Below are 27,075 nucleotides of genomic sequence, written 5' to 3' on the forward strand. Positions count from 1 at the left end.
GTTTCGCCGGTTCAGATCTTGGCAAATCAAGCCATGCTGAGGCGGCATCCCACATGCCACAACTAGAAGGACTCACAACTAAAAATATACAACTATGTGTCGGGGAGCTTTGGGGAGAAAAAGGAAAAATAAAATCTTTAAAAAAAAAAAGGTGTCTGTAAAATTGAACATTTATTTCTCCTTTCTTTGCACCAATTCTATTGCTGAAGAAATGAATATTCTGGTACATTACTGAGCATTGGGAAATTGAAACTATTGCTGCCTGCCATTTACCTTGAATTCTGTGCCCTATAGAATTATAATGTTGGGCATTTTCATGTAAATAGACAGACTAGTAGGAAATGATGACCTAAGTTTGTTCTCTTTCACTCTCTGTTTTCTGTAATAGTCTGGTCATGTATGATCATTGTTGCATTCAGCCTTGCTTCTGTCTCGGCTGACTTCCCCACACTGACTTCCCCTGACAGACCAATAGTCTCTCTTCCGCCACAAGTCGCTGTGGGGTGCTCAGTGTTCTTCAGAGTGATCTGCACGGATGTCATTTGTTCTCACAGGGATATTTTTAAATTTGCTCATTGAGGTGGATGTTATTCTTAATTGTCACTTACATGGACTAGATTCATGCGAGTTTTTTCTGTGAGGTCTTCACCAGCATCCAGAGAAAGGCATTGGTTTCTGAATCTCTGAGCATTGATTTGGAGATGTTGGGTTGGCCTCCACTGTTGTTGGCATTCTTTTCAAGTGTATGGCACTCTTGCTCTCTCTCTATTTGTATAGTCGTGTGCCACATAATGACGTTTTGGTTAACAACGGACCACATATACAACAGTGTTTGCCTAAAATCAGTACCATATAGCTTAGGTGTATAGTAGGCTATATGATCTAGTTCTGTGTAAGTATACTCTACAATGTTTGCAAAAGGAAGAAATAGCCTAGCGACACATTTCTCAGAATATACCCCCATTGTTAGGTGACCCATATCTTCATTTACCTTTTGAATTTCTCTGTTATTCAGGTTACAGTACAAAACATTGTGTGTATTCCTGTCTCTCCTTGCTGATTCTGTTCACTACATCTTGCGTTTGTCCATTCTTTGATTCATATCTTCGTTGATCCAAAAATACTCATTAAGAAGCTTCTGTTGCTAGGCACTGTGCCAGGCTCTGGGGAAACGGTGAAGCATACAAAACTTCTCCTTTCTTTGTCAGAACTTAGAGTGTGGAGGTGGGATAAACAAATTAGTGCAGTGTGGTGACTGCTTCTGTGCTGGGTAGGGGAAAGGGCAGGGTGCCGTGGGCGGGCACAGGCGTGCACCCCTTCTTACTGCCTTCTGCTTTCTTCCCAGCCCGGCCATTGAGCCTGCCTGCTTCCTCGCCCCATCTCTTTCTGATCTTCTTTTCCATTATGCTCTGTTCACAATCTCTTATAAACATACTTTATTTGTTCCCATTTCCCCCTCATCTGGGAAGCCTAAAACATCCTTACTCCTCTCTTAAAATATTAGATCGACAACCAACAGTAGTTAATGGATTGAGAAGAAAACTGGTGTTGGGTTTTGAAGGACTGTTCTGAAGTTATTAGGCCAGTGACTGGGGTGGAGGGCAGGGAATTGATGGTTTTTGAAGATGAAATAGGTGACACTTACAGTCCTTCCTTTAGTTATACCTGCTGAAAAGCCAAAGCAAATAGTTGAGTAAAACTTGGGGCCAAGGCTTGGGAAAGAATGTATAGCTGTAGTAGCAAAGTGTCTTCCTTTTTTTGAACCTTACTCAGCCCAAGATAATTGTTCATCTGCATTTTAGATAGTAAGTGTGGTGAAATCAGAGAAGTGAGCCCAGTGAGCGGAAATCTGTGCTTCCAAACTTCCTTAAAGAAAATGTGTTGTGACAGATTTGAAATCTGAACTTATCAGCTTACTAGCCTTGACAGCTAAGGTTGAGGCCAGCCTCACGTCATCTCATTTAAAATGAAAAAAAGTCTGAGTTGTTCAGTAGAAGAAGGCTTTCACTGGGCTGCATTTGGAGTATTTTCTTGCTAATTTTCCCTGAGTGTTTTTGGGGAGGAGGGTGGTAGAGGGCGCCAGGCAGCTTTATCAAGTCAGAATCAGTATCAGCCTGTTTGTGTTTAAGTCCTTTGTTGGCAGACGTCGGAAATGGACTCTGAACAAGCCAAAGCCAGGCAAACAAACATGGCTGTTCATCATTCAGAGAGATAATGAGAGGGCAAGAGCTAGGACTGCGTGGCATCCTAGTGTCTTGAGCAAGTAGGCCTTTTGGATCCCCACTAAGGGGGCTCAGCCCCGCCGGTGTCTGGCCACTTCGGTTCTCCATACACACTTCAGGAATATCTGTGGGCCTCGTTTGGGTCAGGTGTCTCCCTACCCCATCAGCTAGCTGATACCAAGGCCTCGGTCTCATATCATAGACATGGCTACTGGGGATTTAGCCCTGTGTTTGGGGATCTCCAAGAGATGAAATCATTGTGATCCAGAGAGCCCTGTTATTACCTCCTGAGCTAGTCATAGCAGCATGTATCCGTTCAAATTCCAAAACAGGAATCAGAAAATTCCCTCTTCTTGTGTATCCCGAAGGTTAATGTTGAATAATATTAGATTGTAATTAGGGAAGGAACCCCTAGGAAAGAAGTCTTCCTAGACCAGAATTTTTATAAATGACAAAGCCGTATAAATGATTTTTGACAGAACCACTGCCAGTCCTAGATTCAAGTCTTATAAAATGATCAGTTCAGCTGTTTGTTCATTAAAGTGTATAAAGTTCAAGGTCTGTTAAGTTTGGATCAGATGTCGAGCTAATAGATACACCTTAGAGGCCGGGGTATGTATTTCAGCCCATAACAACTTGGTTTTCTCAACAACCTTCATCAGGATTAGGAGGATAAAGTTCACGCAGTAGAGACTGGAGGTAGTTCCCAAACCTGGATGTTCATCAGAATCATGGATAACAGGTCCTGGAAGACTCTACCTCCAGTTTTTTATGTCTGGATTGAGGCCCAGAAATCTACATTCTTAACCACCGAAACTTGATTCTGTTGCACATAGTCCAGGGACTGCTGTTTGAGAAATACTGAAGTACACTGTGGTCCTTGGCAGTTTTCTTCACCTAGCAGGAAAAAAAGAAGCTGGTTAGACATAAAACAGACCCTGACTGTGCCTTCAAACAGTATAGGTGATGGGGTTGCTCTTCTTCAGAAAGATAGCTTATAGTCTACAGGGTATTGACTAGAACTGCAGATCCTCCAGAGGATTATCCTGGCTACATCTCTCAGGAAGGAATCATCTGAGGACAGCCGCCAGCTCAGAGAGATTTGCAAGACTCCCCTGTGTGTCGTCTCCAAAGAAAGATCCAGGACCGTGCGCAAGGCTTTAAGCCTCCCTGTGGTCTGTTCTATGACAGACTGATTTTGGAGGTAGCAAGAATAGGCATAGAATTTTATCAGAGGGTCTCTTGCTTTTACATGGAGGTATGATTCCCTAATCCAGCTAATCTTTATAACCAGTTATTAAACTTAAAAATTCAAGGAAGTTTGCATTTTAAAAACTGTCTGGGATGATTTTCATGTACACAAAATTTTGAACCAATGTAGTAAGTAGTATTCTTGAAGTTCAGTATTGTTAGGCAGTTCCCTACCAGATCTCCCCTTTTTATTTCCATATCTGAGGTGCTTTGTTTATTCATTCAACAATGTTTACTGAATCCCAGCTATGTGCCAGATGTGTTTCTTGCTCTGTCTAGAAATTGTGGCATGATCCTGACCAGCTGTTTGCTTTTCCTTAGCACCCCACCCACCTTGGTCAGTCATCAAGTCTTACTGATTGTCAGTCCCCTCTGTACCTCTTCTGCCTTTAGAGCTGTTCCATCTCTTAGTTGAACTGGTTGTAGTAGCTTCTGAGGTGGTCTTGCTTTAGCATCCTCCTCCCCAGTTCATCCTCCCCACTCCCAAGCTGATCATGTCACTTTCCTGACCAGAACCACTGCTTGCACCGGTTGCCCAGGATACACTTGAGGCGTGGGTCTCAGGCCTTTTGTCACTCACCTTTGCCTCAAACTCAGCATACCCTTTCCATGTGCTAGTCTCTTTGCCCTGAACTGCCCACTAGGGACCTCCTTTTGGCCTGATAGACCCCTCACACCCATTTACCACCCTAGAACAAATATTTTCTGCTTCCTGAAGCCTTCCTTAACTCTGCCATGCAGCTTTTTTTCTTCCCTTTCTCTAGTCGTCTTAAAAATCACCAAAATAGCATTACCATGGGCATTATGTAAGTTAAGACAGTATTTATGATGTCTCTTTCTCTTGTTAGACCTCTGAGAGGAGGAGGGCAGAATTTTACTATCTTTATATTAAAAGGACTTACTGTGGTACCTGGCATGAAGCAGGTGCTCAACTTTGTATGAAAATAAGTCTTATCAGACACGTGATTGTTTCTAAATTAAGTCTGCAGAGGTACTATATTGAGGGACCTTTCCTGGTTAAGCTTTTACAGACTTCCTTTTTTGTTGTGACAGAAAGGCTGTCTGGAGAAATTGGTGTATTCAGGAAGGTTGCTGGGAGACACTGGATTTTAGTTTACACATTCTGTAGTTGGGGACTAAGTGGTCCTAGAGATGAAGGAGAGCCCTGTTCCAGCAGCCCCCCTGCACTGTGGGGCAGAAAGGGACCTGCTGTGATCTTGAGGAGGCGTTTTAGGGTAGTGCATGTTAGATGTGCAGCTGTCAGCATTGCCTCGTGGACTTTAGATTGGGGGAGATCAGATGGGGCTTAATAGACCATCCACCCTGTGGACTTCCTAGGGGTGGAGGCCATCTCCTTCACTGAGGACAGGGCTGTTCCTTGGGCTGCTGCTATTTCCTGTTTCTCATTTTATAAAGTGAGAGTTAAGAAGCAGTTAATAAAATATAAGGAAAATTAAAACAAGTTGACATTCTGCTGTGATGGGGAAAAAGAAAAAACTGAGGTACAAAGTAAAGCATTTATTTGAATTTAAGTGACCAAGAGTTCCTTCTCCCAGGAAGGCTGGGTTCTTTGTCAGGCTTAGCGTCAGTTGTCTGGCACTGCTTGCTGCTCGCTCACAGACTGCACTGTTTTGCATAGTTTTCCATTCCATATGTCTAGCTAAGTTGTTACCTCCTTTATGATTCTTTGTGATTTCGGTAGTGTCTGCTGGGCATGTGATAAATGTTTTGACTTGAGTTAAGCCCCTACAGGATGTGGGCACACCCCCTCCCCCCCCATCCCCCCAGGCCAGGGAGAGGGTGCTGCCATGTGTGCCCGTTGCTATCTTTCATCACCAACTTTCAAGGAAGTAAAGTTCTCAGCCAGGATCAGCAGTACCCTCCAGGTTCATGTTTGGCCACCTCTAGGGAACTCTGGGATCCTTCGAGAACTATAGGGACTTAAGTACAACTTGAGTTCAGCTCTCAAATCTCTTGTCTCCAGGGACACCAGCTGACCTTGAGAGCCTAAAGATTTAAGCCACAGGTGGGAAGTAGCAGGAAGGTTGAGACCCTGAGTCACAGTGGAGCTGGGTTCTAGTGAATAATAATAGAAAGTAAACACCCTTTGTCTCAGTCTAAATGTAAAATGAAATGAATAATGTCTGCCTTGCATAACCTACATTCTCTTTTTGAAGATCAAATGAGGTATGTTTATGTTTGAGAAAGTTCTTGAAAAATATTAAGTGCTGCTCAAACGCACAAGTAAGCTTGGGCATGCTGGAGGAGTTTGGTCCAGGAGCATAGGTGTAGGTGTAAGTTGGAACGTGTACAAGGTAACAGTGTTCTGGTGTTTTTTTCCTGAAGTATCTGGAACTTTCTCTTTTCTCGTAGCACATTCCTCACATCTGTAAGCAGAAGCTTAGACAGAACATCAAGTTCTTTGATAAAAGCTCTGTGCACAAGTCCTGATCACATGTGATCTCCCCAGAAGTCCACTTCCTAACAGTGAGCCACAGGTTTAGCCAGAGGGTTACTAGTCGGTGCTGCCTCTCATCGTGGTGTGCTAAGGGGACCTGGAGGGTGGATATGGCTTCACTGGACTCTCTGTAATCATTTTATATTTTTGTGGCCAAGTAACATTAAGTAAAAATAATATTCACATTGCTAAAAGCCCTCTTTCAGCAAGAAATCTGGGGGTTTTGTCGAGGTTTTTTATCATCATTGCTTAGGGCATTTCTGTCACTGAGAGATGCAGTTAAGGACATAGGCTCTAAAATCAGATTTGAGTTTGCCTATCAGCTTTAATACTTAGTGTGGTGACCTTGGACACTTCTGAACCTCAGCTTTCTCATGTAAGTGGGAATATCGATACCAGACTCACAGGTAGTTGTGAAGATGACATGAGATAATATACAGGTTAACACAGCACTTGACACGTGATGGATGTGTAACAACTGTAGTTGTGATGTTTGTTAGTACTGCTAACTAGTATCATACTAGTATTGAATACATATGTGACAGTAAACTTAAAACTTAGCAAAGAAATTTTGATGATATATAAAAGAGTGGTTTAGAATGTATCCATTTTGTATTGATAACAATTTAGAAATTGTTATAATGTTGTAATAGCTACCTATGTCTCTGTGGTTATTCTTTTCCTTAACAAAAGTTATTTTTGAGTGAACATATCACCTTTAAATAATTTGGGGAAGTTTTTGTAGGAGGGATATCTGTATTTGAACTTATTTACTGAAGCATCCCATTGATAAATCTCTACTACATATCATGATGATTTACTTTAGTTTCTCTGATGCTCAGGAAAAGCTCTGCTTAAGCAAATATTTAAACTTTTGGTAAATAGTTGAATCTTGAAAGCTACCTATTTATTCCAGGTACTAATGTTATTTACTTTAAGATATTTGATAAGAAAAACCTGATAGTGGGCACCATTGAATTTCATGCATGAAAGACTATTTGATCTAATGAATTTTATACATGAAGGGCCATTTGGCCTCTAATAAGTATTTTAATTGATTACTGTTTGCTGGTTCTTTCCATTTTCCATTTTCCATCTAGTGCCTCCCTTTCTTGGGAGCTCCCAACAGTTAACCCAGAACACAGGGCAGGTGCCTGGGCCTAAACACACACTGTACCTTGTGTTGCTATCAGTCAGGCCTATCTGTGCTTTTGTGTCCAGTTTTGGATCTCCCATTTAAAGGAAGACATAGACAGTTCTCTAGTTTGTCATAAAAGTGAAAGTAAAGATCAAGGTGCTGGCAGATTGGTTTCCTAATGAAGGCCCTCTTCCTGGCTTGCAGATAACCGCCTTTACGCTGTGGCCTCTACGCTGTGTCCTCACGTGGTAGGGGGAGAGCACGCGAGCTCTGGTCTCTTCCTCTCCTTATAAGGACACTATTCCATTGTCACCTCATCTAAACCTAATTACCTCCCAAAGATCCCACGTCCAAATCCATGACATCGGAGGTTAGGGCTTCAACATATGCCCTGAGCGGGGGTGGGAGGAGATGGGACACAAACATTCTGTCCATACCAATGCTTAACCTTTCTATGCCTCAATTTCATTATCTTTAAAAATAGAAATAATAATACTTACAAGATGCTTCTGAGATGATAACACATGTATAAGCTTAAGAATTTGGTACGTAGTAAGGTCTCAAAAAAATGGTTGCTGCTATTATGATTATTGTTAACTTTACCGTATTTCAGAGATGTGCTAGAAGCATTTTTGGTATTTGTGGAAAGACTAGACTGGATAAATTCTTGCAGTTCTAAGAATCAATAAATGCATTTTAATACTTTTTGATGCGGGGTCGGTGAGCCGAGGAGTCGAAAGAAAGATTTCTTAGACTCTCAAGATCTGGCAGTAGTACTCTTTTATTTAGAGAATAGTATAGAATAGCATGGGGACAGGACCCATGGGCAGTCAGAGCTTCTGCTGCCCCCGCTTCTGCTGCCCCCGCTGGCATGGGGACAGGACCCATGGGCAGGCAGAGCTGGTGCGTGGGGACAGGACCCACGGGCAGTCAGAGCTCCTGCTGCTGCCCCGAGTTGAGGGTTAGGGCTAAATTTAAGGCATAGGTATGTGAGTCATCTCTTTACAAGACAAAGAATATGTAAAAAAGTTAAAATGGTATCAGTGCCTGTACGGTCTGGCCATTTGGCGGTCCCACAACTTTTAGATAAGAATCAAACCGGATGGAGTAAATGGCAGAAGTCACCGCTTGAATTTTATCCTCGGCTAAAGACAAAGGAGGATTTGGGGGGGGGGGGGGTTCAGTTACATGAGGTTGCCAGACAGTAACCAACTTAAGATCTTGCCTCTGGCATTGATTAAGAGCTTCTAGAGATAAGACCATCCCCCCTTCTTCCTGGCACAGAGAGGGAGGCTTCTTCACAGATAGAGGTTTCCCTTAGAAATGTAAATGTTTCCCAACAGAGGGGTAAACAAATTCCACTCCTTGGAGCCTGAATCTCATCTGTAGTTTTAAAACTAACCAGCCTAAAAATCCTCATCATAAGCCATTTTAAAATTAAGCAGCCTAAAAATCCTCATCACTTTTCTTTTGCTTGTGAGCCTGAAGGTAGGTGATGCTGCTCTGTGAACATCCTTCAGTTCCATGGTGCTCTTTCTCTGTGGGCATTTTTCTGTCAGTCTGCTTTTGGATTATGTATTCTGTCTCTGCTTTTTCTCTGAATTTTCATCGGTCTCTTTCTGTATCCCTTTCGTGGTCTCTGTTGATGCAGGGTTGGTGAGCCGAGGAGTCGAAAGAAAGATTTCTTAGACTCTCAAGATCTGGCAGTAGTGCTCTTTTATTTAGAGAATAGTGTGGAATAGCATGGGGACAGGACCCATGGGCAGTCAGAGCTTCTGCTGCCGCCGCTTCTGCTGCCCCCGCTGGCATGGGGACAGGACCCATGGGCAGGCAGAGCTGGTGCGTGGGGACAGGACCCACGGGCAGTCAGAGCTCCTGCTGCTGCCCCGAGTTGAGGGTTAGGGCTAATTTTATAAGGCATGGGTATGTGAATCATCTCTTTACAAGACAAAGGAAAGAACATGAAAAAAAGTTAAAATGGTATCAGTGCAGGTGGGGTCTGGTCGTTGGGTGATCCCATGACTTTTAGACAAGAATCAAATCGGATTAAGTAAAGGTTAGAAAGGTTAGACACCACCACCCTAAACCAGTTACATGAGATTGCCAGACAGCAACCAACTTAAGTTCTTGCCTTCCCCATTAAGAGCTTCTAGGGACAAGGTCATCTCTCCTCTTCTTCCTGGTACAGAGAGGGAGGCACCTTTTACAGATAGAGATTTACCTTACAAATGTAAATGTGTCCCAACAAAGGGGCAAACAAATTCCACTCCTTGGAGCCTGAATCTCATCTGTAGTTTTAAAACTAACCAGCCTAAAAATCCTCATCATAAGCCATTTTAAAATTAAGCAGCCTAAAAATCCTCATCATCTGTCACTCTCTGTTCTTGAAATAATTTTTCCCTCACTTCCACTTTTTTCCTCTCATCATTCACTATAAAATATGATAGTTTACAATGTTTATTGTTTTGCAATGTTTTAAAATCTTTGTTTTATTTCAAAAGCTAGTATCTCGGTGGAGTGTTTCCCCACGTGTGATGGGGTTACCTAGTCACTATCTTTTCTGCCCGTTTAGCGTCCTTTGACCAGGACAGGCTGGTATCAGAGGCCTGACTTTGTTCTCACTGAGCTTTATTATGGCTGGTGCTGGGCTGGGCATGTAGGAATAAAGGTTTATGGTGCTAGATTCTGCTTAAACAGGAAGCTGTTTAAGGGCTCATGCATACAGTGACCAGCTGTTGTTCCCCCAGACATAACCTTGAGGAAGCCCCCTTCTGCGGCCTCGTCGGCTGCCCCCCAGCAGAGTTCTGCTTCTCACTCCCAGGGTGTAGTGCATAAGAAGTCCCCAGGCCTCCCTTTAGTTTGTTTTCCCAGACTTCATGATATAAACAGAATTGTTTTGTATCTGCTAAGAGAAAACCTGTCGTTTGACAGCCTGCATTTTTCTACATTTAGCAACTAGCATTGACACAATAGGCTTTCTTGTAAAACAGCACATCCTTTTAACCGTGGTAATTAAAATCATCTTGAATACACGTAGTTACATTTAATTATGGATTCTATGCTCTAGTCGATATAAGCTTATTACACATTTAGTTTATAAGACTTTGTTTATAGCTGAATGTAGATGCTTAAAAGTTATCATTTTTCAGCTTAAGAAAAAGGCCTATATAGTTATGAATTTTTTTTTTAATTTGTAAGAAAATTCATTTTAAAATTGCCACCGTCAGTCAAGCAGTAATACAAAGATTGACAGCTTGCGTGCTGTTTGATTAATGTGCATGCTGTGACAGGCAAAAAGCATGTCTTGAACGTATATTACTTACAGAATATGAAAATTCTGTTGGACTGTTCCGGGTTACCGAGAAATACTGTCTGGTAAAAGAAAGTGAAAAGATGAACTACGCAAAACTAAACGTTATTTCACTTCTGTTTTTTTTTTTTTGTTTTTTTTTTAAAGATTTTATTTTTTCCTTTTTCTCCCCAAAGCCCCCCAGTACACAGTTGTATATTCTTCGTTGTGGGTCCTTCTAGTTGTGGCATGTGGGACGCTGCCTCAGCGCGGTCTGATGAGCAGTGCCATGTCCGCGCCCAGGATTCGAACTAACGAAACACTGGGCCGCCTGCAGCGGAGCGCGCGAACTTAACCACTCGGCCACGGGGCCAGCCCCTGGAGACATTCTTAATGTAGAAAAATTGCACACTGTGACCCCAGAAATAAGGAACAAAAAAGATATTTGTTCTCTTTTCCTCTAAATTAGTTGTAGTGCTCTTATAGGAAACAAAATCTAATGAGATATTCAGATGGCAAATCAGCACATGAAAAGATGTTCAACACCATTAGCCATTAGGGAAAGGCAAATTAAAACCAGTATCACTACACACTTGTCACCATGTCTAAGATAAAAAATAAGGACAATGCCAAATGCTGGCAAGGATGCAGAGAAACTGTGTGTCTCAAACATTGCTGCTGGGAATGTAAAATGGTACTGCAACCCTGGTGGCAGTCTCTTTAAAAACTAACCATGCAGTTCCCGGGCACCCCAGTAGTCACCTTCCGGGGTATTTTTCCCAGTCAAATGAAAACTTCACATAGAAATCGGTACAGGAATGCTTATAGCAGCTTTCTTTGTAATAGCCAAAACTTGAAATAGTTCAGCTGCTCCTCAGCAGGTGAGTGAGTACACGAACTATGGTACATCCAGACCGTGGAAATACTACTCTGCAGTAAAAAATAACAAACTGCTGACACATGCAGCAACCTGGATGAATCTCCCTAGAAATATGAGTGGAAAAAGGCAATCCCAAAAGGTTATATACTGAATGATTCCATTTATATAACTTTCTTAAAAATGGTAAAAATCACAGAAATGAAGAACAGATTAGTGGTTGCCAGAGATTATGGAGGAAGTGAGGGTGGGAGGGAAGTAGGTGTGTGTGGCTATAAAAGGACAACAGAACAGCAGATCTGTATGATGATGGAAATGTTCTGAGTCTTAAGTGCATCAGTATTGACATCCTGACTGTGATACTGCACTAGAGTTTTGCCACATGTTCCCATTGGGGGAAACTGGGTAAAGCCTACATAAGATCTCTTTGTATTATTTCACACATTGACTTGCATGTGAATCTACAATTATCTCAAAAAGATTAATTTTTAAAAAGGTAATGAGATGTAATATGAATATTATGATGAAATGCTGTTTCCTCCCCACACAGCTTTCTTGTTTTTTTTAGTCTCATTTATTGATGGTTCATCTCGTCATTTCTTTATTCATTCAAGAAATATTGAGCACTTGACATGTGCTTAATTTGGCTTTACTATCAAGTTGAAATCAATTTTCTAAACCAAAATCATCACCAACTTGTAACTGTTTTAGAATTTACCACATAAAGGACGCTACCTTATTTTGTTATTTAATAGTTAAGTTTTGCAGCTAGTTTATGTCACTCAGAGCCAGCTCTTATGTAGGTGCATTGTGTGGGCCTTGGTAATGTTAACTTTAAAATATTCAAAAAATTTTCCATGGCAAAATTGTTGTGGCTGTACCTCCTGGTGTAAAACTGATGGGCCTTGATTACACATTCTCCTGTGTGTGAGAGCAGAGAAGAACGTTTGAGTGGAATCCAGGCACTGCCGGCAGGCACTCGGTCACCTGTAAAGAGTGGAGTGAGTTTCTCTACAGTCAGGTGTCCTGGCAGGCCGCTAAATTTCCCAAGGGGGTGGCATTCTTTCTCCCAGTTCAACGTTGGGTTTAGCTGATACCATAGACTCGGATCTCTGGGAACTTTTCTAAGCATGTAACTTTGAGCTCAAGGCACCTCAAAAGCAGGGTTTAGAGAGAAAACTAAATGCTTATGATGAATAACCTGGAGAATAATCTGTCAGTTCTCTGGTTCAGTGGAAGTTGGCTGTGGATGAGACAGAGCTGTGGAGGGTCTCTTGTTGGGTCTGCATCCCTCCTGTCCCCAGGAGAATGACTTTGGCTGAATTGTGCTTTAACTTAATACTGGAGATATCAGTGTCTAATGAATGAAATCTGGTATTTGATAACTGGAAATGAAATTTGACAACCTTAGGACTAAAGGGGAGCTAGTTTTTTCTAATTGGTGGAAGAGTTGGCAGGTCGGGTGTCTGGGGGGACAAGGAGACTTCCTCACTAGCCCTCAAAGCATACCACATGGCAGGCACCCCATCATGTGGTCAGATAAAGCCAGCCCTAGCTACCAGAGGTGTGGAGCACAGAGACAGAAAGTGTTTCCTGTCTTCTCTGTGGCCCTGGTCAGGTGCCCTCATGTCCTCCTTTGACCCTTCCTGGGGGACCCTTTACAACCTAGTGATCCTGATTTGAATAGTGAATTGCAGTTGAAGAACAAGATTAAAACCCTTTCTGTGCTTTGAACTTTGTGAAGCATGAATATATGCTCTAGTGGGTTGTGTTGACGCGTTGAAGAGATTTTCGCTGAAAGTGATGTTATAAATAGCTTAGACCCAGTCTAGCTCACCAGAGTTTGTTTATTTAATCTAGTGTGTCTTTGAACCATATTCTGTTAATATTTCTGTGGAAAACCCCTCTCTCACTTATTCATCTTCCAAAACTTAATTTCAGATTTCTCCTGAGGTCGTCTTCAGTCATTTTTTCTGCTTGGCTCCTGTGGCCAGAGTGGATGCAATTGTCCCAGGTTCCCAGTGGTCTTGGGCAGGAGGGCAGTGGTGGTGATGTGGGTTCTTTGGTGGTTCTGTGCAGGTTCTGAACTTTGCGGGAAAACCCATAATGGCAGCTGGCACTATAGGTGATGATGGATAAGAGAAGGGAACTTACACATGCCTTAGGTCCTGACTGGGACAGCCTCTCAGATATAAAGGAGGATAATCTGGTATTTTCCATGTGCGGAAATGTGTAAAAGCATTAGTAGCATGAGACTAATGGGTTCGCAACCAGCAAGGTTGGGCCAGCCCCATGGCTGAGGGGTTGAGGTTCCATACACTCCGCTTTGGTGGCCCAGGTTTATGGCTTTGGATCCTGGATGCAGACCTACACACCGCTTATCAGGCCATGCTGTGGAGGCATCCCACATACAAAATAGAGGAAGGCTGGCACAGATGTTAGCTCAAAGCTAATCTTCCTCAAGTTAAAAAAGAGGAAGATTGGCATTGAAAGTTAGCTCAGGGTGAATCTTCCTCACACACACACACAAAAAAATCAGCAAGGCTAATAATGATATGTAATCTAGCGTACAGATGAGCAATGTCCTTTTAGTCACCACTATTTTTCCTTTGTCATTGCATCCACAAATTCAGTGTTACCATCTCATCTAATTTTTTTCCTTGTCTTTTGTAGTCTCAAACCATGAATTATGTGGGACAGCTGGCTGGGCAGGTGATTGTCACTGTGAAGGAACTCTACAAAGGCATTAACCAAGCCACTCTGTCCGGATGCATCGATGTCATTGTGGTACGGCAGCAGGATGGCACCTATCAGTGTTCGCCATTTCACGTTCGGTTCGGGAAGCTGGGAGTCCTGAGATCCAAGGAGAAAGTGGTGAGTGCAGAGGACAGCCTGATCTCCAGGAGCCTGAAAAGTTAGATGGCAGCAAATAAATCCTTACTGTGAGCCCTCTGGGCCCTTTTTTTTTTTTTTTTGAAAACCTGTATAATGTTGAAGACCATGGTGTGAGAAATCAGCCTTCATGTATTGCTTTTGAAGTTGCTTCTAAATTCAGAAAGCCTTACTACAGGAAGTTTCTCCAAGGGGACAAAACAGCTTAAAATTATTTTGATAATGCTGTATGTTGCAACTTAGAAGAGCAAACAGAAACTAGAGTTATAAATGGGGAAGGCAGGTGTGTTTAGAAAAAGTTCCTTTACCTTACACAGTGTTAGCTATTATCACCTTATAATGCCTTCATAGCCGTTATGAATGGAATAGACTGACATAATCAAGAATACATTACCTCTGTTTAAACAAAATTAATTAATGCCAAATTTGTTTTGATAAAGCTGTAAAATCTTATTTGTAATCTAAATTTTGTTACTGATACCAGGGCTTGTCTCCAAATCTGACTGGTATGCAAACCCACAGGCCCTAGGCTGGTTGGCTGTTATTTATTTTAGGGAAGATTCATTCAGAAGGACGATATTTGTGTTGGTTTTCCTTTTTCTTACATCCTCCTCCCTTCAGGTTATGGAGCAGTTGAAAGGTTTGTTAGCACGTGTCTCATCAGTCAAGTCAGAAAACTGAGCTAGCAATAAAACTTTGCAGGCGCACATAGTAGTATTTTCCTGTCTGCTCTTGCCCCACAGCATCTTCCTAAACAGTGTAGGGAGATTTTGTCAGGATTTTAAAGTACAGTGGAAAGATCCACATCATTTTCTAAAGCACAGAAGTATGTATTAGAGGACCACTGACATAAGTTGAAAACATCTGTTTTCAGATTTTGGTTATTTCACATAGCTGATCTTATTCTTTAAAATAGAAATTTCCCTCTATTTTAATTAAACTTACATTGAGAGTGAAAGAAATTTATGCATTTCACAAACTGGATATTCTCCCCCACACCCCACCTAAAAAAGTCTCATTTTTCTGTGTGTTAAAATATCAGTTTTCCACTTGAGAGCCACATTTCAGGGTGACAGAGTTTGTGTGATCTGGCCTCTGTTCAGAGTCACCCTTTGGAAACCAAAATCCGTTTCAGTTTACTTAGTGACTTGAAAACTTTCCATTGCAAAACCGTGTTTAACCACAATTTAGCTTTCCCGGAATTTTTTCTTTCTTTCTGGTGGCACTAACCTGTAGTACTTTCAGATGGTGTCTGCTCTGGGAAAATCGGCAGCAAACTGTTTATGCACTGAGATTGCCCAGTGGGTGTGCAAGCATCTATTTGTAAAATGGCTTATATGGCACTACTTTTTTATTAAAAAAAGTTGTTTTTTTGCTATGATCTGGGTTTTTGATCAGCAGATTGCATAAGTCTTCTGGACTTTCAAAATGAAACCTGTAGGCTGATGTGTATAAGCATTCACACATCTGTAAATGGTGACTGGGCAGATAAAATGCCTCTTTCTGCATGCTGTATACCTCTAATTAAGAGAGTAGTACAATTTCTGTACAAGGCTACACAAATCATTGTATTAAGTATCTTGTCAAACCCTTGAATTTTAATAGGAATCTATCCATGAGACATAGGAAAAGAAAAAATTTCTTCTTTCCCCTTCCTTCCCTTAGTATCTCAGAAACCCAAAAGGTTTGATCAAAACACAGCTTTTCTATGACTGCAAAACCAAATCCATATCTGCTTTGAGATACTCTGGCAATTTGGATTAACTGTTTGTCTTATTTTAGGTCAATTTGGATTAGCAAAAGCTATCAATGATTTTAAACTAAGATCTCAATTTTGGTGACACCTAGGAAGTTGACTTGAAATCATAATCACCCTAAAACCTCTGGTTAGAGAGATAGAGTATAGTAATTTTCCCACTGCCACTGGTATGTTCTTGTTTGACAGAACACTGATACAGATCTTCCTCAACTTATGATGGGGTTACATCTCAATAAACCCATCATAAGTTGAAAATATCAAGTTGAAAATGTGTTGAGTAAGAAGTTGAACAAGATCAGCAGTTTTCAAAGATTTTTTTTAAAGCAGTAGAAACCTTTACACACATGCACATAGACATGCACAGTGTCATCTCACAAGATGATATATTTAAGCCTGTGTGTATTTCAAAAGGGAAAAAAAGGAAAAGAATGAAACAGTCCGTTACAATGTAGACACATTCATTCTTCAGTAAATCTTTGAAGTAAGGTGAAACCCAAAGCTGACTTCATCTCCAGAGTTGTGCAGTTCAACAGTAGATTGAACTTCCATGCTGAAACCCACCATCGTAAAGTCAGAAATCATAAGTCAATGAACTGTTGTTGAATTGGGGACTGTCTGTGCTCCCAGTATATTTCATAACTCAGGGGTTTAATTTCAGAAGGTATACGGGCACTTGATATTTTTAAATATTAATTTTGTTGATTTAACACAAAACTGATGATTTGATTATTTATCAAAGTTAAATAATCCAGTGTATTAGGAGAGTTTACATTGTAGATGACAGAAATCCACCTCACACTACCTTAAGCAAGAAAAAGGAATTTATTGGCTTCTAGGGGCATTTGAATTAATTAATTCGGGTCTCTGAAAGTGTTACCAGAACTCTCTCTTCCCCACCCTCAGCTCTGCTTTCCTTTGTGTGTGTTCTCTTTAATGCAAGATGGGCACCAATACTCCAGGCTTACTTCCCATTAACTCAGCAACCCTAGGGGAAAGACAACTTCTCCTTCCTACAGAAGTGTCAGTGTTTAGTTTACCTGTCAGACTTGGGTCACATATATTTTTGGGGACCAGTCTTGTGCTGAGGGTAGAATATATTGATTGGCCTGGCTTGGACTGCAGCCCCACCTCCGCTCTCTGAAGCCACACCTGAAATAGATGGTCTGAAATAGAGGAGGAAGAGATCCCCAAAGGACACCAGTGATATTCTTACCCAAAGAATGGCATGCCAAAATGTCTGTTACAGCTAGTATTTTTCACAAGTTAAATTAGTTCTGTTTCAATATCTCAGTCATTTATGTTGAGCAAGATTGAGCTACAGTGTAGGAAGTATGACTGTGTGGGAATGAGGGTTGTTTAGAAACCAGTGTACTAGAAGTAGTGTCCTCTTTAAAATAATCACCTTGGGAAGCATTTATTCAAACTTGGTGTCATCTTTCAAAATATTTTTAATATTATTTCTTTGTTGCCTAAAGAGCTCATAGCATATTCTTTTAGGTATCCTCAATATTGGTACAATTTGATGTTAGATTTAATTTGGGGGAGGAACCAAACTCTGTTTAGAGTCAAATCAAGAGACTAAAGTAAGTTGTCATATTGTGAAATGTCATATTCGATCCCTAAAAGTGAGGGCTGTAAAGTAAACAGTTAATTTTTCCAGGATGGTTGAAAAACAGACTTTGAATTTGCATCCTAAAGAAGTGTTATTCCATTTTCCCAGCTGCATAGGATAAATGGATAGCTTCCAAAGTTGAACATTGTGAAGGGTGATACTAGTTTGAATCTGTTACATATTTTTTTTATTAAAGATAAAGTAACTTTAAATGTTTCATTTGTATTGTTTAAAGAAGTTATACAACAGCAAATTAACAAGCTAATGATTATTTTAATTATTTTATATGTCGAAATTCTAGACAAATAAATAGTTTAGTTAAGTCATCCCAAGAAACCTACAGCTGGCATTATAGAGCAAGTTTAGTTTTTCCTTATCCCCTTGCTTATATAATCGTCTAGAAAAAAATAAGTATTTCTTTACTTTTTCAGTTCTCATACAAGTTTTTAAGTTAGAAAACGTTCTTCCTATGATTGTGGAAGAAGCTGCTATATTATTATAGCTGCTTCAGAAATCTTGTGTGACTTCAGCCAGTTTATTATGAAAAAAATTTTAAACATATCTGAAAGTGTATTTTTCCTTAGTCCAGGAACTTGTTGCAGTACTTCGTTTCAGAAAAGTTACATTTCTTGTCATGCCCATCTTTTTTTAGTAGTAAATATTCACAGTAATAAAAAAGCATTAAGAAAGCTAGCTGGAATGAGTTTGGATTAATGTGTGTCCTATGGAAACTATTTTATATAGCCCTGTCTTTTAAAAACTAAAAGACAAATGAATTTTTGTGTAAAGTAATTGTTTTTATTAACTTTTCTTAAATTACGTAGGAATTTTTTTTTACACAGGATATTTTTACTTATTTTATATTTAACTCTTAGTTGCCTATTTTTCCCATTTTCTTTTATACTGTTGTTTGCTCGTTTTTTTACAGCTTTCTTGTTTTATAGTTAATGCACTACACATATTCAAAGGATACAATTTGATAAGTTTTAACATGTATGTGCCCATGAAACTATCTCCACAATCAAGATGCAGAACATTTAGTTATCCTGTCTGCTTAGTCTCCTCCAATCTGTGACAGTTCCTCAGTCTTTGTTTTTTATGACATTGACATATTTTTTAACTTAATTTTAGATTTACAGACAAGTTGCAAGTGTAGTTTAAAAACTTTCCATATATCCTTCATCCAACCTCTTCCCCCTAATGTTAACAATATGTGAACATAGTACAATTATCAGAACCAGGAAATTAACATTAGTATAATACAGTTAACTAAAGACCTTATTCAGATTTCACTAGTTCTTCTACTGCTCTTCTCTTTCTGTTCCTGGGTCCTATCCTGGAACAGAAATTCCAGGTCCTATCCAGGATCCCACATTGCTTTCATCTTGTATTGTCTAACAGTTCTTTCCTTGTGACCTTTACTTTTGAAGAGTACAGAACAGTTACTATGTAGATTACCCCTCAGTTCAAGTTTGTCTGATGTTTTCTCATTTCGGTGAGAATAACACACAGTAACAGTGTGCCCTTCTCAGTACATGATCTCAGGAGTCCCATCACTACTGTCTCTCATTACTGGTGACGTTAACTTTGATCACTAGGTTAATAGTGTCTTCCAGGTTTCTCCATTGTAAATTTACTTGTGGGGAGAAACTTTGAGACTATGCAGATAACCTGTTTCTCATCATACTACTCCCGCCTATGAATTTTAGCATACATTGATGAATTTTGCCTGCAACAGTTATTGCTGTGGCGTTTGCCGAATGATTTGTTTCCATCCTTCCTACTCCATTTATTAATTGAAATTCTACTGTTGAAGAGCTGTCCTTCTCTCCTGTTTACTTAATTATTCAATTATGTATTTAGATTAGTATGTACTCAAGAATATTAATTTTACTCTTTGGGTTATAATCCATTATTATTATTATTTAGTTGCTCAGATTGTCCCAGATTTGGCAATTAGTAGCTTCTTCAAGATGAGTCCTATGGAGCACTTCCTTACTTTTTGGCACCATATGATATTCCAGAAGAATCTACTTAAATGGATCAAAGACTTGAAGGTAAGACTGGAAACCATAAAACTTCTGGAAGAAAATATAGACAGTACACTCTTTGACATCAGCCTTAAAAGGATCTTTACAAATATAATGTCCACTCAGACAGGGAAAACGAAAAATAAGCAAGTGGGACTTCATCAGACTGAAAAGCTTCTAGAAGGTAAAGGAAACCAAGATCAAAATGAAAAAATAACCCACCAACTGGGAGAAAATATTTGCAAATCATATATCCAATAAGGGGTTAATCTTCATAATGTATAAAGAGCTCACAACTGAACTACAAAAAAATAAACAACCAAGTCAAAAAGTGGACAAAAGATATGAACAGACATTTTTCCAAAGAAGATATACAGATTGCCAATAGGTACGTGAAAAGATGCTCAACATCACTAATCATCAGGGAGATGCAAATCAAAACTACATTTAGATATCATCTTACACCCATTAGAATGGCTATAATCACCAAGACAAAAAGTAATAAATGTTGGAGAGGTTGTAGAGCAAAGGGAACCCTCATCCAATGCTGGTGGGAATGCAAACTGGTGCAGCCACTTTGGAAAACAGTATGGAAATTTCTCAGAAAGCTAAAGATAGAATTACCATATGACCCAGCTATCCCCACAACTGGGTATTTATCCAAAGAACTTGAAACCAGCAATACAAAGAGACTTATGCACCCCTATGTTCATTGCAGCGTTATTCACAATAGTCAAGATGTGGAAGCAACCCAAGTGCCCAGTGACTAATGACTGGATAAAGAAGATGTGGTGTATATGTTCAATGGAATACTACTCAGCCATAAAAAAGACAAAATTGTCCCATTCACAACCACATGGATAGACCTTGAGGGTATTATGTTAAGTGAAATAAGCCAGACAGAGAAGGATAAACACCATATGATTTCACTCATATGTGGAATATAAACAAATTTACGGACAAAGAGAACAATTTAGTGGTTACCAGGGGAAGCAGGGAAGACGGTGGGCACAAGGGGTGCAGGGGCACATTTATATGGTGTTTGACAAATATTAATGCACAACTGAAATTTCACAGTGTTAGAAACAAGACCACAATAAAACCAAAAAAACATAGATCTGAGCATCTAATGTATAACATGGTCACTATAGTTATCACACTGGACTATATAATTGAAATTTGCTAAGAGAGTAGAACTGAATGTTCTTGAAAAAATGAAAATAAAAATTTTTAAAAATCATTCTACTTCCCCTACCTCAGCCCTGGAATTATTTTATTTCTCCAAGGAGCCCTGGTTCCTTTTATTAGAAAATAACTGTGTAGGAACAAAGCATCCATTCACTTGGTGTGCTCATTACTACTGAGGTGTCGTTCCTTCTAGGCCCTCTCAGTGGGCAGAGCTGGAAAATCTGTGTGTGTATACACACACACACACACACACACCCATATCTGTCTGTAAAAATCATGAGTTCACCCTCATGCTTCTCATTCCAGTCCGTCACCACAAGGGTTCCTCCTCGTCTCCTTATTTGTAACATCCTCCTCCAAGAGTGAGAAACATGCCTGTCATTATCCACGATATATTTACTTACTGCTCAATCCTAGAATATACATAAAATAGTTTCAGAATTGCCAATCCACATCTCTGTGACTTAAAACAATTACTAACTACTGTACAATATTTGTTTATAGTTCTTTTTGTCTTTAGACTTAGAATATTTAATGAAAATACTGTTTTACAGATATTTAGGTTAGTTTTCTTCCTTACCACTACATGTGGTTATGTTATTCTTACATAGGATTTTTATAACAAGCATTTTGACAACATAGTCAACTAATGTTTTTTTTAACCTGATGGTACTTATCCCATCCTTACCTGGCTCCTGGGAAGATGGAGCTGCCTTCACTGACTGGATGTGAACCAGCACTCAGTCTCGGGTCAGAAGGAATAACTGGTGCCTGCTGGGAAAAACCCAGCAGACCATGTGGTATTTCCCCCGATAAGGGCCTTTCAGAGCTAAGTACACTTGGGTTATGGACTGCTCTATTTATATCTATATTATATCTTTATATATGTTCATCTTTATATCCCTTCAGCAGTCTAAAATTGGAGTTTACAAGTTTACCCATAAGAGTTTTGAAAGTTGGCGTTCATTTATTATCGTCAGGTGTCACAGCCTACAGAAAAATGACTGTATTATCTTTTATTGAAGTATAATTGACATACAATATCATATTAGTTTGAGGCGTACATCATAGCAATTCGATTTTTATATACATTACAAAATGACCACCATGATAGGTCTTAGTTACCACCTGTCACCATACGAAGTTATGGCAATGTTATTAACTATATTCCTTATGCTGTACATTACGTCTGCATGACTTATTTTGTAAATGAAAGTTTGTACCTCTTAATTCCCTTCACCCATTTTGCCCACTCCTCAAACCGCCCCCCGTATCTATGAGTCTGATTTTTGTTTTTTAGATTCCACATATAAGTGAATTCATAGGATAGTTGTCTTTCTCTGACTTATTTCACTTAGCATAATACCCTCTAAGTCCATCCATGTTGTCACAAACGGCAAATTTCATTCTGTTTTATGGCTGAATAACATTCCATTGTATATATATGTACCACATCATCTTTATCCATTCGTCTGTCAATGGACAGTTACGTTACTTCCATATCTTGGCAGTTGTAAATAATGCTGCAGTGAACGTAAGGATGCATATATCTTTTGCTTTAGTGTTTTTGTTTCCTTTGGATAAATACCCAGAAATGAAATTGCTGGATCGTATGGTAGTTCTATTTTTAATTTTTTGAGGAATCTCCGTACTGTTTTCCATAGTGGCAACACCAATGTATATTCCCACTGACAGTGTATGAGGGTTCTCTTTTCTCCACATCCTCTCCAGCATTTGTTATTTTGTGTCTTTTTTTTTAAATGATCTTTTTTTATTATTATTTTTTTCCTTTTTCTCCCCAAAGCCCCCTGGTACATAGTTGTGTATTCTTCGTTGTGGGTCCTTCTAGTTGTGGCATGTGGGATGCCGCCTCAGCGTGGTTTGATGAGCAGTGCCATGTCCGCGCCCAGGATTCGAACCAACGAAACACTGGGCCACCTGCAGCGGAGCGCACGAACTTAACCACTCGGCCACGGGGCCAGCCCCTATTTTGTGTCTTTTTGATAATAGCCATTCTTACCCATGTGAGGTGATATCTCATTGGGGTTTTGATTTGCATTTTCCTGATGATTAGTGAGGTTGAGCATCTTTTTATGTGCCTGTTCACCTGTATGTTTTCTTTGGAAGCATGTCTATTCAAGTCCTCTGCCTGTTTTTTAATCAGGTTGGTTGTTTTCTTGGCATTAAGTTGTATAAGTTCTTTATATATTTTGGATAGTAACCCTTTATTGGATGTATGATTTGCAGATATCTTCTCTCATTCAGTTTGTTGCCTTTTCCTTTTGTTGATGGTGTCCTCCACTATGCAAAAGCTGTTTAGTTTGATGTAGCCTCATTTACTTTTGCATTTATGTTGCCCTTGCCTGAGGAGACAGATCCAAAAAAGTGTTGCTAAGGCCCATGTCAAAGAGCTGACTGTCTGTGTTTTCTTCTAGGAGTTTTATGGTTTCAGGTCTTCAATTTAAGTCTTCAATCCATTTTGAATTTATTTTTGTATATGGTGTAAGATAGTGGTCTAGGTTCATTCTTTTGCATGTAGCTGTCTAGTTTTCCCAACACCGTTTTTTGAAAAAATTGTCTTTTCACCATTGTCTATTCTTGCTTGATTACTATTGCTTTGTAGTATAGTTTGAAATCAGAGAGCATGACACTTCCATCTTTATTCTTTTTTCTCAAGATTTTTTTGGCTATTCAAGGTCTTTTGTGGTGTCATACAAATTTTAGGATTCTTTGTTCTATTCTGTGAAAAATGCCATTGGTATTTTGATAGAGATTGCATTGAATCTGTAGATTGTTTTGGGTAATATAGCCATTTTAACAATATTAATTCTTCCAATCCATGAGCATGATATGTCTTTCCATTTGTCTTATCTTCATTTTCTTACATCAGTGTCATAGTTTTCAGAGTACAAGTCTTTCTTCTCCTTGGTTATACTTATTCCTAGGTATTTTATTCTTTTTCTTTCTTTTTCCTTTTTTCTTTCTTTCTTTTTTTTTTTTTTTTTTGGTGAGGAAGATTGGTCCTGAGTTAGCATCTGTTGCCAATCTTCCTCTTTTTACTTGAGGAAGATTGTCTCTGAGCTTACATCTGTGCCAGTCTTCCCCTGTTTTGTATGTGGGATGCTGCCACAGCGTGGCTTGATGATCGGTGTGTAGGTCTGCACCTGGGATCTGAACCTGTGAACCCCAGGCTGACCCCGGTATTGTATTCTTTTTGATGCAGTTGTAAATGTGGTTGTTTTCTTAATTTCTCTTTCTTATAGCTCATTATTAGTGTATAGAAATTCATCTGATTTCTCTATATTAATTTTGTATCCTGCGCTTTACTGAATTCATTTATTCTACTGGTTTTTTGGTGGGGTCTTTAGGGTTTTCTCTATAATATCATGTAATGTGTGAAGAGTGACGTTTTACATCTTCCTTTCCAATTTGGATGCCTTTATTTTTCTTGCCTAATTTCTGTGCCTAGAACATCCAATACTATTTTGAATAAAAGTGGAGATAATGGACAGCCTTGTCTTGTTCCTGATCTCAGAGGGAAAGCTTTCAGCTTTTTGCCATTGAGTATGATGTTAGCTGTGAGTTTGTCATATATGGCCTTTATTATGTTGAGGTACGTTCCCTCTCTACTGACTGTTCAGAGTTATCATCATAAACGGATGCTGAATTTTGCCAAATGCTTTTTCTGCATCTATTGAGATGATCATATGATTTTTATCCTTTGTTAATGTGGTATGTCATGTTGATTGATTTGCACATGTTGAACCATCGGCAAGGAGGGCAACAGTGGTGCCTCTATCCCTGGGGAGTTTTTCTGCCATCTCCCGCCCCTCCAGCCGATGCTTTTAGATTCACTAATGACTCTCCTTCACAAATAGTCTGCACTTTTCAAACTGCTGTTATTTCACTGTGAGTGAGACCACAGGCGAACCCTCTGAGAGGAGAATCTTAGTTTCCTATAGCACTTTGGGACCCTTTGCCGTCAACTCAATTGTTTTTCTATATTACACATTTTGGTTGCTCGTCTCTCCAGTGTAGATCCCAGGGGCTGGGGTGCCTGATGTGCCTAAGTAATCTCCCTGCTCCTCCAGGAGAAGCACCCATCTGGTGAGATCCCTCCCTACTGTGTGCTGCCAGGCCAGGAGTGGAGTATTTGGTGAGAGCATTTTTCTGCCTCTCCTACCCACCTCCATGTGGTCCTTTTTATTTTTTGTTGAGCAGCAGGTGTTTAGCCAGCTCTCACTTTCTTTTCAGAGGGAATTGATCCATATGTAACTGTATATTTGTGTGTCCATGGGAGGAGGTAAGTTCAGGCTCTTCCTGTGCTGCCATCTTGAATCTCCTCCTCAAACAACTACATTATTTTTAAGTGATATGATAGTATTTAATATTATGTATAAACAATTCTCACTTTGCATGGTAGTATAGACCATTAATATGACTGGGCAAGCTGAAATTGTTAAAAGCAAGCTATATCACTGAAAAAAATTAGGATTCTTCCATGAACTTTACAAATTTTTGTCAAAACTTTAAAAATTTCCTCAGTTATAAATGTATAGGAAAATGAAAAATAGTATTTAGTACAGTCATGCATCATTTAACGATGGGGATACATTCTGAGAAATGCATCATTAGGTGATTTTTTTGTCATGTGAATATCGTAGCGTGTACTTCCGCAAGCCTAGATGGTATAGCCTCCTACACACCTAGGCCACATGGTACTAATCTTAAGGCACCGCTGTTGCATATGCAGTTGGTCGTTCACTGAAATGTCATTATGTGGCACATGACTGTACACTGCGATTTAAAATATTAGAAACATTGAGAACTAAAGGTCTTATTTCTTTGTCAAAAAACTTACCAAGAATAGTTGGTTTGAACAGTGCTTGCCTTCTTGATGTAAACCTTATGATATGGAGCAAGCATCTCTTCCTTGTCTTGGCAAATTATCATACTCCTTTCTAAGCTTGGATCAGCTTCCAATTTTCCATCCTTTGGAGTTTTCAGCATCATGAAGTATCTTTGAGAGTTCCTTTACCATGAAGTTTTTTTGCCTTGTGTCAGTTCCTCTGGGCCATCTTCATTCTTTTCGTCACAACCATTCTTCCTTTGTGTGGATAAGCTCACGCTCACCAGGTTGTCCTGGCCGCACATCTCAAGTTTCTCAAATGGTAGCAGGATCGCTGTGCCCACAGTTAGCTGTTTCTTCTTTAACTCTGTTTGTATCCAGTTTGAATTTTATTTCCAACACTATTACTTTTTGTTTGTTTATTACACTTTGACCTTGGCCAATTTCCTCTCTCAATTATCCATTTTTATAAAATGTCACAAGGGTTTATCACTGGGAGACAACGAGGCAACACAACTACATGCTTTACTGTCTGTGCCTGAACTGAATAACAAATGTGCTCAGACCAGTCACTGATAAACTTCAAAAAAGTGGTGTGATGAGTAACTGATCATGATGGGCATCTGTTGTTTACGTAGTGACTTGTGGATGGAAATGCTGGCACTAAAGTTTGTCCTTTCTACAGTTACTCATAGTTAACATACCGTGGTAACTGAAATTTGTGTTTATCTGAACTATACGAGGTGAGGCCTGCCTGTGTTATAACTCGGAAAGTGTTCAAATGTTTGACGGTGACATTTCCCCTATTTTATGACATTCGGGAAATTAACTAATTGAAAAATTTTGTTATAAAATTAGACTATAAAACATTTTCTTTCAGTCTCTGGTTACCCATCCCCTAGTGTCTTTGGTTTTCTAGGGTGGGATGTGGGGCAGGTAGCAGTGTTTCTCTTGGGCTGTCACTGTGGGAACCCCAGTACCAAGTTGGCTTGAGAACCCAGAATTTAGGCTTGGTTTAGCCTGAAGGAAAGACTCTTAATGCTAAGTGACAGTTTGTTTCTCCCTTAGATTGATATAGAAATCAATGGCGATGCAGTGGATCTTCACATGAAACTGGGTGACAATGGAGAAGCTTTCTTTGTGGAGGAGACTGAAGAGGAATATGTAAGTTCTAGTGGGTCACATCCACTTTACGCGTTGTATTCAGGCCTCAGGTGCATATCCCCAATCAGAAATGTTGGCAGTTTTCATAGTTAGTTGTATAGAAGATTGTTGCTGGTTAGACAAGCTGTAGTTTTAGGTTGAAGAACTAAGCTGTCAGAAAGGAGCTGGAGGAGTGAGGAAATTTTCTCCACACCAGGTTTCAGGGTAAAGAGAGCGTGCAGAAGGCTCTTTTTGTAAGGGAGGTACATCTTGTCCTCTGTCTTTAGTGACTGTTCTTTAGTGTCTCTTACGGTTTACGCCTTGACTTCAGTACACTCTGTTCTGCCTACGTAATCAAGGCGTGTAT

At 39.8% G+C, this 27,075-nt stretch overlaps 1 protein-coding gene across 5 annotated transcripts in view; it reads left to right on the forward strand.

Moving 5' to 3' along the window:
• The window catches only part of LPIN2 (lipin 2), a 92,850-nt gene that overhangs the window by 35,919 nt on the left and 29,856 nt on the right, over window positions 1-27,075 (forward strand). For all 5 annotated transcript variants that reach the window (XM_070513345.1, XM_044774470.2, XM_070513344.1 and 2 more), the window contains 2 exons: window positions 13,909-14,109; window positions 26,634-26,729. In XM_070513345.1, coding sequence (XP_070369446.1) covers window positions 13,918-14,109; window positions 26,634-26,729 — 288 coding nt within the window. In that variant the 5' untranslated portion in view covers window positions 13,909-13,917. The remainder of the gene's footprint in view (window positions 1-13,908; window positions 14,110-26,633; window positions 26,730-27,075) is intronic.

Source organism: Equus asinus, chromosome 7 (genome assembly GCF_041296235.1).
Source record: "Equus asinus isolate D_3611 breed Donkey chromosome 7, EquAss-T2T_v2, whole genome shotgun sequence".
In the NCBI taxonomy this organism is placed as follows: Eukaryota; Metazoa; Chordata; class Mammalia; order Perissodactyla; family Equidae; genus Equus; species Equus asinus.